Source organism: Kryptolebias marmoratus, linkage group LG8, assembly GCF_001649575.2.
Source record: "Kryptolebias marmoratus isolate JLee-2015 linkage group LG8, ASM164957v2, whole genome shotgun sequence".
NCBI lineage: Eukaryota > Metazoa > Chordata > Actinopteri > Cyprinodontiformes > Rivulidae > Kryptolebias > Kryptolebias marmoratus.
Genome location: NC_051437.1, coordinates 18,420,485 through 18,433,703, shown reverse-complemented (window position 1 = coordinate 18,433,703; position 13,219 = coordinate 18,420,485). Strand labels below are relative to the sequence as shown.

At 41.6% G+C, this 13,219-nt stretch overlaps 1 protein-coding gene across 3 annotated transcripts in view; it reads left to right on the top strand.

Annotated features, from left to right (window-relative positions):
* The first annotated feature begins 1,855 nt into the window (after positions 1-1,855).
* The window catches only part of dip2ba (disco-interacting protein 2 homolog Ba), a 36,428-nt gene continuing 25,064 nt past the window's right edge, over positions 1,856-13,219 (top strand). For 2 of the 3 annotated variants that reach the window (XM_017430956.3, XM_017430955.3), the window contains exon 1: positions 1,857-2,154. In XM_017430956.3, the coding sequence (XP_017286445.1) occupies positions 2,070-2,154 (85 nt within the window). In that variant the 5' untranslated portion in view covers positions 1,857-2,069. Of the gene's footprint in view, positions 2,155-13,219 lie in introns of all 3 variants that reach the window. The other variant, XM_017430954.3, reaches the window with a different exon arrangement.

Below are 13,219 nucleotides of genomic sequence, written 5' to 3'. Positions count from 1 at the left end.
CAATGCTCAGCCACTACACCAGATTTTAGCTCAGTTCCTGTAAAATTAACAGAGTTATAGCCACTGTTGTGCTTGCTAAGGTTGCTTGGCTGTGGCGGCCATGTTGCCTCCAAACATTAATGAGTTGAAATTGAAATTACGCTATCACCTGGCTTTCAAGCAATAGAAATCCAGAGGCAGCTAAATTTATTGCTGAATAATTTAAGATTCATTTTGAAACGTGACATAGTGACTGAGTAATCTCAGACTCATATTCACGTTATAATTTAAACGTAGCCTCTAAGGGGCTTGGACTCAGTCTGGATGTTTAGGAACCGTTGTTTCTGGTTTTCTTTTTCGTCTGAACGTCAAAAACTCAGAATGCAGAAAGTGACAACAGCCAACATCTGGGATATTTTATTCAGTCTGCTTTGAGGTTGGTTTCCTCTAAAAACACGGTTGCTGTTTCTTACAGAAACAACAAGCGCATAAGATTTTTTTTGTGAGTGGGTTTTAAATGCTGTGGGAGTGGCAGCAAAATGACAGTATGTTATTTTTTTAACCATATGTTATATTGACTCAATTATCACTTGTTTTATCCAAAAGACTTTCCAAACCAGGAACGAAATTTAAGATCCATTACATTAGGAAACAATAGACAAGTCGTTATTTAAATTTCAATGTATTTATTTACATTTATTTAAACAGCAGAATACAGCAGGCACAGAGGGGGACGTTAGTGATGGTTAGGTGTTCTCAGACAGAATTTAGCTGCTCATTCCATCACTGTGGAACTGAATATGAAACTGGTGTGGGTTGAGACTACAGTATACTTAGAGCCGACAGTAATGGGTGATGTTCCTGAGAGGAATGCAGTGGTTAAGAAGAAACATGAGTCTGTATTACTCTTAGTCTTCATGGCGCGGTGACTCTGTAGGGGTGTGAGCTGAACTTATTTCTGTCAGCTGTGGAGTTTCATGAGTTTGTTTGACCTTTGTCAAGACAAAGACAAAAGAATGAGACAAATCAGCATTTGGTGAGAATAATAGACATAGGAGTATTATTTAGCCATGACACAGAAGGTTGTGTCTGAGTGTGTGGTGTGTACTAAGCCCAAGATGTCAAAAAAAAACCAAACAAACAGAATGAGTCCTAGCACTAAGCCCTGAGGCAACTTTCCTTATTGGAAAAATTAACACAACCGCGTCGTCCGACTTGCTACAAATGCTGGTTGAAGGATGGGATCGTCTCCCATCCTGTGGCTGCATATGGTTCTTCCACATGCTACTGAGGCCCTGATTGTTAAACAAATATGTTGTTAAATTGACTTGTTTTCATTCAGTCCAAAAACAAAAAAAACAAACAAAAAAACAACAACACAAACCAACAGAAAGAGTAGAATAAGCTGTTTGGAACTGGCAGAGAAGATTTTAATGGGTGCAGCACACATTTAACTCTGCTGCTCCACCCAGAAATGCATTTTCCTATCAAATGTGGCACAAATAAAGAGTGAATAAACAGGCTTTCCAAATGTATACAGTTCATAGCCAAGAAGTATTGCTACAGCAAAGAAATAACCAATCAAACACAAAACTCCTTACTTTTGGAGCAATGTTAAGCTGTATTTTATGGAACCCCATATTATTTTGGGTTAATTTCTCCCAGTCCAGGAGTGAGTATTTTGTGCCGCTGCTTCCTGCGGACTCCCCCTCGCCTCCCCCTGTGAAAGGAGTGCGTTTCTCCGGCTGTAACAGCAGAGGGAGCAGGGTTTTTTGTTGTTTTTTCTTTCCTCTCCCGGAGCGACCGTCGGCTCGGATGCTGCGTGAAGTGAAGCAACACGGAGAGGCAGGCGAGGTGAGGGCGGTCACGTGACCGCGCGTTGCCGTTGGTGGCGAGTTTTCCCCATTATGGCGGAAGGGCAAGCCGTGCGGATGGGCCGTGTCTCCCACTCCGGCGCTTGTTTTGTTTCCTGAAGGAGGGTGTTTTTTTTTAGTTTTATTCATTTTTCTTTTTTTTTAACCATTTTTTTATCACTTCGAAGCAGCTCTTTTTTTAACAGCTAGACTGCTTTGGTGTTTCTCGGAGAAACCATGGCGGACCGCGGCGTTGATTTGTCCGCCCTGCCGAAGGAGGTTAGAGACCAGTTGGCGGAGTTGGACCTGGAGCTGTCTGAAGGTAAAAAAAAGGAGGGGAGTGGGGCTAATCATGGGGCTGACGATGGGGGGGATGCTTTAGCACGTTTTGTTTGTTTTTGATAGCTATTGTCTGTTCGCTCTCCAGGCCTACCGGCTTCCATTAGAGCACCACTTTTCCCTCATTCACCTGCTCCACTTTCCGCCTGTAATGAATTCGTCTGTCGGTTCAGGCGTGTTTGGTGCTAAAGCAGGATGTGGGTCTTGGAGCTACCGAGCGGCTATTTTCATCCATTTCCTCCTCTCCCCTTGATCTGTTTGTTTAATTCGGGCAACACATCTCCCCGTTTCCTTTGCGATCTTCACGCCGAAAGCCACGTTTTCATTGTGTGTTATCTGAACGCCGGGGTTCGGCTACCGGCGAGGTCCGTCTCTGTCATCTGTGAGGTTTCACCTTTATTCCTCCTTCCCCCTCTCTCCCTCTGACCCCCCGGCTAAAGGTCCGTACGAGCCCTCAGCCAGGGTGTGTTTTGGTGAGGTGAGGTTAGGTTTTCGCCGTTTTGCCGCCGTGAACCTGTGAGTCACGGTGATTGGTGTTGACATGTAGGGACTGCAGGCCCGCACACATCATCCTGCTGTGTCATATCAAGACCGATACGACATGTTAGGAGTGTTACAGCACCCCCAGAGAGTGGAGACACACACACACACTCACTGGGGCCGGGACCAAAAGGTAGGTGCAGAGACAACCTGATACACCTGGGTAAATCTGTCACTGACAGGTCTTCTCTGTCATATAGGCAGGGGTTTCTTTGTGTGTGCCCTCACCCATAGATGTTTTGGTTTGATGGTGTCCCATCCATCCATTTAATGTATGGTCAGAGGCATCCCCTCCCCCCCAGAGCAGCTGTTTTTAGCTCCATCAGTGACACACTTGACTGTCACACATCCCCTGACAGGATACCCCCCCCCACCTTTTTTCCCACCATCACAATTATGGAGCAAACTTCAAATTGTAATTATAACAGGACATGTTTCCCTAATGATTTGCAGATTCCCTTACAAAACAAGAACAAAAAAAACACCCTCTACATCACTGTAAAACGACTATGACAGCGTTAGATCTGATTAGAAATGTAGATGTAGCGTCAAGCTGGCCACTAATTTCCATTTTTAGTCCGAACTCGGAGCAACAGATGCAGAATTTCCCCCGCTTCCTAGCATGTGAATGTACCTAAGCGCTTTACACTATCAGTCAGTCACCCATTCATCCACTCATTCACTCACTGATGGTGGTGACAGAAGTGAGGCTGCCGTCACACCGGTGCCGCCGAACCCTCTGACCACCACCAGTAGGTAAGGCAGGTGAAGTGTCTTGCCCAAGGATACAATGGCTGAGACTGACGGAGCAGGGTTTTGAACCTCCGGTTACAGGCCAAACCCCTACCTTCTGAGCCACTGTAAAATGTGAGTGTTTCCTGAAACCCTTAGTCAGATTTGAGGACATTATTATTCCATCTGCAATATTAGACACAACAAAGAAACAGCAATGCAGTTGTGTTTTATAATGCACTCCTGGCACCTCTAAAATAAAAAGGCCAAAGCTAAAAAAAAATCCTCTAAAACAGAGAGGACTGTAGTTTTATCTTTTTTTATGCTACATGTCAGACAGTCCTGTTGCTGATCTTCGAGCATCTGCAGAGAGGTGCTGCGGCGCTGACTGACCTCTGAGGTTTATGTGGTTTCCATGGGTAGGTTAGTTCGCATTGCCGGACCTGTTAAAGACCTTTATCAGTTTTTCTGCTTATGGATGTTTGCCACATTAATCTCAAACGATTTAATGCTCACAACATTAGACAATCATTGATGAGATTGGAACAACTTCACTTCTAAAGATAAACATTTCTATGGTGCTCTTTATACTTGCTGTCTGTGAAACAAATTACAACTTGGAGTCCATTTAGTTTCCACTCTGGTTTATTATCGCCCGTCACCAAAAGGCGAAAGCTCGTTTTTTATTTTATTTTGTGTGTGTGTTGGTTTGTATAACTAAAGAGATGGTTATTATATTGATCATAACTGATCAGGAATGCAGTTCTAAACAAAGGCGGAGCATATTTGCTGTTTTCTGATGCAACTTTTATGAAATCTGAGTGAGAATAACCCCCAAACAATTGTTTATTGATGTAGAAATTGTTAGAAGCCTAAAAATTCAAATCAAAACCACAAAAAATCGTATATTTTGACATCTGTTATGGCTTTCAGTGTTAATCAAAAAGGAAAGCTTTAGTCTTAAAAAACTGTTGGTTTAGCGGCTGTGGCTCTGTGGTTAGGGCAGTCGTCCTCTGATGAGAGAGTTGGAAGTTTGATTCCTGGCAGCAGCCGCATGCCGAAGTGTCCCTGGGCAAGACGCTGAACCCCTCATTGCCTCCGATGTGCCCCATCGGTGTATAAATGGAGTTTAAAGCACTGATCAGTCACCATAGGATGATTCATTCATGTTAGCTTTGTAGGGATGTAGTAGAGTCCTGTATGAACGTGTGTGTGTGGCTGGGTAAATGAGGGCAGATTGTGTTGAAGAAAGGCTCTATACAAGTACAGTTTATTTATAGTTTATCATTAACTGGTTCTAAAAGAGAGGAGCCTGATACCTAAAGGCTCTGCCTCTCATTCTAATGTTGGGATTCTTTAGAAACCACAAGTAAACCGCCCGTAGAAAAGTGAAAAGCTTTGTCATAATGAGCTCTTTTGATAAAAGACGGAGTTTTATATGAGAGAATAATTTTCAAATTGTACCCTGGACTTGTTGGGAAAGCAATAAAAAGAAGCTGAGATTGGAGAACTATGATCTTCAAATATCTCATCAGACCACTTGCTGCAGCATTTTGGGTCAGCTGGAGGCTTTTCAGAGAGTTACTGGGACATCCTAAAAATAGAACGTTATAATAGCCCAGCCTGTAGACACTTGCGAGTTAAAGGACAAATCCTGGTCAAAAATAACTCACAGTGTCTCACAGTAGTATTGGGAAGCTAAGTAATGTAAGTAGGAAACTGTAAATGGATAGATCTTTTATTATTTTCTCAAAAGTATCAAAAGCAACTTCTGTTTTGAACTGAGAAGCAGAAAATCCAAGGTCATGCAGTTCAAGAAACCTGCCGTTCATCAATTAACGAGAAGCAAGAGGGCTGCACAATGTGTCAAAGATTTATCGGTATTGCAACATCTGTGTGCACCGTATCAATACTGCAAAGGATTAAAAAATAATCACAGTCACAAGCTGCGTTCAAAAGATACAAATTTGGAAAGCTCATAGCCTGCGAACGGAGAACGTTCCGAACATTGTACTGACAGAACATGTAACTGATATTGTCATCACAATATTTTACAATAATATTAGCAATAAATCATTTTGATAACTTTGATTGTGAGACGTTTGTGTTTGGCATACATCAACAAACCGTGTTGTTTTCCATTAAAGTTATTGCTCTACGATCTGGACAGTTAATAGGATGCAATGTATTACAATGATGTCATGTTTGTTTCAGGATAATTTTCCCTCTTTTCTCATTATTTAGTGTAGTTGCTTTGCTCCAGGCAGTTATTGATGGCTCCCGATACAGACCTATGTCACTTGTAGTTGAGGAAACTTTCTACTGAAACTTGTCACCTCCAATTTTGCTTAGTTAAATGTAGTAATGTAGTTTGAGATCATGGCTATTTTGAAGACTTCCTCCTTGTTGCGCTCATACAAAGTGTGGGACTGGATTTTAAACGGCAACATTTCTCTTCAAGAAGCAGCTCAGTTCATAGTATTCTGGGTTGATGTTCATATATTTTATGATCGCTTGACAGTTTAGCTTATTGTGAGATGTTTTTCATACTGCTACCCTAAAGCACTGAATGCAGTAAGACAAAGAACGGGAATAGTTTCTGTCTCAACAAGCTGGGGCCGCTTAATATTCCAGCCTTTACAGTACTTTAGCTGTATGTGTGTAAAAGCCTCCTTGTGCATTTATGACAGGAAGCATGCCTCATGTCGCTACCTGATGGGTCATTTTTCTTCTGTTCATAACAAGCCTTCATCCAAACCAAGTGGAAATGCCTGTTCCTGCGTTGCTTGGATAAGAACACAGGGCTGCCAAACGGCCTCTTAAAAACCAACTCAGCTCTGCTAGCCCCCTGTGACTACGGGGACACAATGGCGATCATTCAGCTGGCCTGGGTCGCTGTGGCCAGAAACTCTGCAGCCATTTAGGACATTCAGCCGAACCCAGTCAGGCTTTTATGTGTACGAAGACCAATGAGCCTCCGATGACTGGTCAGATTCTGCAGGGTGTGGCTCCCTCTGCCATAATTGGGGATTAGCCTCCGCAGCGTAACAATTGTAACCCTCGTGTCAGGTTCACGTCTCACATCATCTTGCGAGTTTTCTGGAAAGAATTCAACACAGCTTACCCAAACAAAATTCTACACAAATAGGTCTTTTGTTTAAATGTTCAGGACAGTCATGGTTCTGCTTTAAAGTACTCCCATTCCTCCAGACTGCTTTATAATTAAACTCAAGAGCAATCTCTGGTATCTGGAGCGCTTATCTCTGTTCACATGTATGTGGAGTGGCTGTGTTCACATCTGTGACTAGTTTGTGGGGACTGACAGTCCACACGACCGCCAGTTGCTTCTTCATCAGGCCGCTCGTTCTGATGCTGCAGAAACAGGATGCATGTTTTGCGTATAAAGGGTACGGCTCAGCAGAGCACGACAGCACTAATATAGACCTAATCTATACTAGCCATCCGTTTATTTATTTTTTTAACCTCAGTCATCAGAAGGAGGGTGTTGGACAAAACCTAATGGATCCTTTAAGACGAATCATTGCTTTATCTTCTGCCTTTGTATTATTTACATATTGGGTATCAAGAGAACAGTTGTTTTTGTTAGGCAAAGTGGCTATTTTGAGACCGATGACAGACATGTGATAGCCACTTCCTCAAACTTAAGTGCATGTGTTGGAGGAACAGTTTGGTTTTAAGGTTTGATCTGCACTGCCACAGAAACAGGAAACTGAACCTTACAAAGAGTCAGACGCTCATTTTCACAACTTTTGACCCTCACTACTTAAAACTTTGCACATAATTTCATTATGCGCAGTAAATAAAGATGTTAAAATTTTCACAGCATCGTCGGGTTGTTATAGTAAGAATAGTCTGTGTTAATAGATATGTACTTGAGAGGAAGAAGGGGAAGAAAATCATTAAGCAAACGTAATATCTCAACCAAAACACAAACATTTAGTTTCAGTCTCCATGACCTCATGTGCTGACTGTATGAAGAGGTGATGAGTGTTGTTAAACCTACGTTTATCATATCATGTCAAATAGTTTTTAGGTGTTTTTATCAAACACAGTCAAATATTTAGAAAAAAAAGGTGTGCCAATGGATTATCAAAGAGAGTTTTTGCTCATCTCAAACTGAACTTGCTTTTCATTAAGTCATTCTTGTAAACCTGAAGATTAGAACCCAAAAACCACAAATTGGTTTCCCTGAAGCCTAAGAGCCAGGGCCATAGGGCTGGCAGATGGCTGTGTACTCCTGGTCTTCTGTTGTGTGGATGTGTGTACATGCATTCTGTTTGCACATGCAAGTGTGTATGCATCTGACATAATACTGTTTCTGTGAATAGTTAATGATGGCTGCAGTCCCTTTTACATCTCCAGGCCTGTGCTAAGATGAATTATTCAGATGCTCTCAATAAATACCAGGACACCCTTAGAGAGTGGGGTGTGGGTGGTTGGTGAGCGTGACTTCTTTAAGTTCCCCAGGTGCAAGCTGAGGCAAGTAGAGGAACCCAACCTTGCGTCTTTGATTATTTGCCAGGAGATAAATAATGTCCCTTTTATTAGCTCTTAAGATGTGAACAATTTGAAATGTGAAATTTCATTTTTAAAGTAGAAGATACTGAACTTGTTTAACAGGCTCATATGAGACCCGTGCTGTCAGAATGAGCATAGGCTGCAGTGCACCGCAATTAAGATTTACGTAAAAATTAGTCCATAAAGACACAATCTAACGATCCCAGTAACCAAAATGCAAGATAATCTCCCTTTAAATCCAAGTTTTCTAACAGGTATGCCTTCAGAAATAATAAAAAAATGTATATATTTATTAAAAATTAAAATATTTATATATATATACATTCATATAATATATAAATCATCATATCATCATACAAATCATCCTAATTTATACTCAAATGCTTTTCAATTTGGGTATAAAATTAAAAACATTTTGGGCTCCAGCCCCCCTCACCCCCATTAGCCAGGACTGGGGGGAACTCGCCGATGAGTACCTGGTGGTTGATCCTAGGCTCCTGTGGCTTGGTTAGGCCGAGCCCCAACAAGAGACAGGATGCCACCGCCACGTGGGCCCACCACCTGCGAGTAGGACCGGCGAGGACAGGCGCCATGCAAGCTGGGCGGCAAGCGAGTAGTTTGCCGCTGCTCCTTCACATCGAAAGGAGTTAGCTGGGTTGGTTCGGCCATCCTGGATGCCTCCCTTTGGTGGTTTTCCAGGCATGTCCCACTGGGAAGAGACCTCGGGGCAGACCCAGAACTCTCTGGAGGGATTGTGTGTCCTCTCTGGCCTGTGAACGCCTTGGAATCCCCCCAGAAGGAGCTGAAGAGTGTCTCTGGGAAAAGGGATGTCTCTTCCTCCCTCCTGGACCTCTTTCCTCCACGACCCGACCACGGATAAGCGGGAGAAGATGGATGGATGTTTTTAATATCACTGCCAAAGTCAGTACTTTCTAACTTTAAAACATCAGTAAAATTGTTTAATTTTTCTATTGAAAAGCAATCTGATTTATCTTTACACTTTTTCATATACAACCCAAAATATTATGAAGTAGTAACACTGTGGTAGCAAACTGTTATAGTTTTACTTCTTCTCTAGCTATTGAATGGTGATATTGTAGACGTTTCAACTACTGGCCTGCCTCAGCTGCAGGATTCATGCGGTTCAGTACTGAGGAAGTCTAACAAGATGCGTGGAGACAGACGTAAGATGAATCACTTGTTTTAAAGAATAAGTGTTCTTAAAGCAAGACCGACTGTGAGTAAAGGCTCAAATTATATTAACACTGATGTGATATCCTGCTGATTTGTGTGTCATAAGTTAGTGTTTCAGAGAAACGACATGTTTACAGTCCAGGCATGCCTGTATCCTGTGTTGTTGTAGATCCGTGAGTCACTGCTTTCTAGGCGTGTCGCCTTCTTCGGGGCACATCAATCCATCAACTGGAAAGTGAGAGAACTTGTTTTAGCCCGGGAGTTTAGAAGGTTCATCCAAACTGTGACTCATCATAAAGGAAGTGTGAGTGTGGAGTTTTAAGACTTCAGACCTTCTGTTTCGCAGCTTGCACAACACTTACTATTTTTTTTTTTCTTTTTTCCACCAACCTATCGGGTTATTTGGGCTGAGCGTGACGATCAGACACCTTTCTGAAGTTTCAGTCTCTGCCGTCTCATAACGGGCCAGACTGTGACACATCAGTGTTGACTGATGTGCACAGTGATCTGTATTTTATTGGCTAAATCACAAGCTCAGCTCTCAAACACAAAAAAACCCAATTTTTTATCTATCATCTATCTATCTTTTTCGTTTTTGTAGGATTTGACACAGGACTCCTCCAACCTATGTCTATTCTATATCCACTGCTTAAAGGGGCGACACGAGTAGTAATGCTCAAGAATGCTCTTGTGAATATAAATAGACCTAGCTGGCAAAACAAATTCACTTTCATGCCTGAGGAGGAAAAAACAAGCATCTCTGTGCCACAAAAGCTGCGCCATTATTGCAGTGGAGGCCACCCTCTTAAAGTCTAAAGGAGCCGGTCGTAATTGTGTGTCTTGGTTAGTAGAAAGCAGCCCGTGGTAAACACGTCTTCAACTGACTAGCTGACTGGTTGGCTGCTAAACGAGGATCACTGGTTCCATCCATGAGCTGTAAAATACCCCAGCCTGTTTGGAATTGCCCTTTTAAAGCCAATCACCCTGCTGTGAAACTTGTTATAAACGTGTTAATTGTTAAAACATCAGGCCAGTAAGTTTTCTGATTGCTTTCCTTCCTTTTGACTTCACTGTGTCATTACACTCCAACAGATTCACAGCAGAATTAGGTCACTAATGTCATTCTGCATGATTGTTAGCTTGTTAACTTCCTGGAGATAGCTGATTAAAGGGTTAATAACCTTATCTGTCAAAGTCTGACCATTACAATTACAGGATCTGAGGCACTAAGACAGCAAAGAGGCATTTATAAATAGGTTTCATGCTTGAAAAAAAACAAACAAACGTATATTAAGGCTATTAATTTTGACAGCAAATATTTATCAAGCACCCTTAGAAGCAAAACCCTTGAGAATAAGTTTGACGATTGTTGGAAAGTCTGTCATTGTCTCTAACTCCGTCACGTTGCTCTTCAGCTCATCATCCACAGCTGATCGTTTGAAGCTTTTCAAGTGGGTGTGATCATGAGGTATTTTCTCACAGCTGTCCTGTTTCTATATCTGAAAACTGAGGTCTGCATTTAGCCTTCTTGCTGTAAAAATGCACAATGTAAGTTTTGAAAAGGTCAGCTGCTTTTTTTGTCGCTGGATTTCTGGGGTTTTTAAAAAATGTTTTGTTTAGCTCTTTTTTTCTGCCTTTCTCTTTTTTTTTTATGGCCGTGTGCCTTACATTTGAAAAGTTCACTTCCTAATTCTTGTCCGAGAGCCAAAGACTTATCAAAAAAATTCCCAGTGCATTTAAATCCTCAGGAAAGCCCTTCAACAAGCTGATGTGTATCTTGGCCCCTGTGACCACATTGTGCTGAAACTTGGCTTGTAGTCATGGACTCCTTTAACTCAGCTCCCCAGAGGGATAGGTAAAACAAAGTTCCCCTTAATAGATTGCAAGGGTGGGGCTTTTTGTTAATTCTCAGCTGTCAATAGCCTCAGTCTTTATGCAAGTCTACGTATGTCATGGTTATTGTGTAGAGTGGAGGCGTTAGGTTAGTATTTGGATTCCCTTGGTCGAAGAAGAAGACCCAGTGTAAGGCATTTCCTGTACACGAGCTAAAATTGTTTGTTTGGCTGTACGCATTATCTGTGTTGTTACGAAATCGACACGCGAGTTTTTGTCTGCGTTTTGATGACGCTAGTGTTTGAGACGTTCTGTTGAAATTTGCCTGAGCGAGTAGTGTCACAATATGAACGCGCAGCATTTTTCTCACCCTCATATCAGTAGGAAGGCCGAGCTCCGGAGGAGGTTTGTGTCGTGTCTGAAATCCTCCCACAGGCAATGACAAGGCACTGACAGTTATCTGGTTATTATTAAACTCACCTGGCTGTAATTAGGGTGAAACTGTCACAGTAAAAAAAAAAAAAAAACAAGAATACCAATAAGAATTTCTTTTTAGACTCAGCCTGGGATGACATAAAAACTTTCTTTCTTTCTTTCTTTTTTTTTTTTTCCTGGCAGAATGTGTTTTGCCTCCTGTTGAAACAGATTTCCACCCAGCATCATCCAGGCCAGCCAGTCACAATCATTTATCTAAGACTGGGTGGGCGTGATCCCTTCAACAGCCATTAGAAGAAGCTGCAAAGTGATATGTCATGAGTTTCATTGCTTTTATTATTTATGGTTCTATCAGTTACGCACAGATGCAGTTGGCTCCGTTATCCATCATTTATACACCTCAGATATTAGAAGGACACTGAGACAAACCGGGGCGACTTGATTTTAGGTAATTAGCAGTTACAAATTTAGGTCCAGAGCACTTGTTTGACTAAAGATTTCTTGAGACGCTTTAGCAGATGACCTTTAGACAGAGACTTTAGTGAGTTTTTGGCAAATGCGTAACATTGTGTAGTGACAGCGTTATTTCGGACAACCTATTACTGTGTCGCACTGTAGGTGTTTCATCTTTGAAACAAAAAGAAATATATGTGTCTGTGTGAATTGCAGACACTGCATTTTACATTCAAAGGAAATTGATGTTTTGCAGAAAACGTTTTAAATGATCACAGTGAGTTCAAGAGCTCTGAACACCGAGTGATAAATATATATTGTATAACTTTACAGACTGCCCTTGAAGAGGAACTATGGGAAATATGAATCACTGAAGTTTTCTGTTTGTATTGCGCTGTGAAAAGTGATAACATAAAAAGGTAAATTAGCAGAAAAACATCCTGCAATGTGACTGAGTGTGCACATATGGAAAAAATGAACACAAAATAATCATGTACTTGTAATTATGTAATCTGCTAGACATTTTTGAACACTTTCTTTTGCTGCAAAGAGAGCAGGGGGTCTGTATTTTAGACAGTTTTTTTTTATTTTAAATGTGATTAAGTCTGATAAGAATAATCGATTGTTCTGATGCTTCTTTTATCTTCAGTTGCCACATTTATCAAAACCCAGCACCGACCTGTGATGCAGCGAACAGCTTGTTGCAGGCAGCACTTCATGACCCTAATATCCTTGAGTTTCACCGTTTTCTCACATTTTCATACTTTAGAACATACTTTAGCATTTAGACAATACATAATCTTTCTACTTTCTCTTGATGATGCACCTTTCTGAGCATCTCACAGCTTCGGAGCTGTAAATATCACCGCAGCGAAAGGTTTCCATCATGATGACAGCCTGTTTAGTGACTGAAAGTGGTGGGTAGCGTTAGGTCAGCCATGAGCTGTCTGAAGACCGGAGCCAATAAGGTTTGCGGTGTCAGCTTCAGACTCAAAAAGCAAGAATGTAAGTGTTACTCATCAACTCGTTATGATCTTATTATATTGATTTAGTGAGTCAGCTCCTCAGATTACATTATTCCTTCTCATTTAATGTCTGCCTTTAACTCGTAAGCAGTTAAGCACAATGAAGAAGTATCATTTGTGCATATGTGATCCAGAGAGATGCAGCATCTACAGTATATTTCCAAGTTAAACTTACATTATGTTCTCCTGTGTGTACTCACTGACCACATGCGTATTTCTGGGCAGCAGAAGACACTTATGACAATTAAGTTGATATATGGGGCTCAGTAAACCTCAGGTCAGATCCATCACATTATT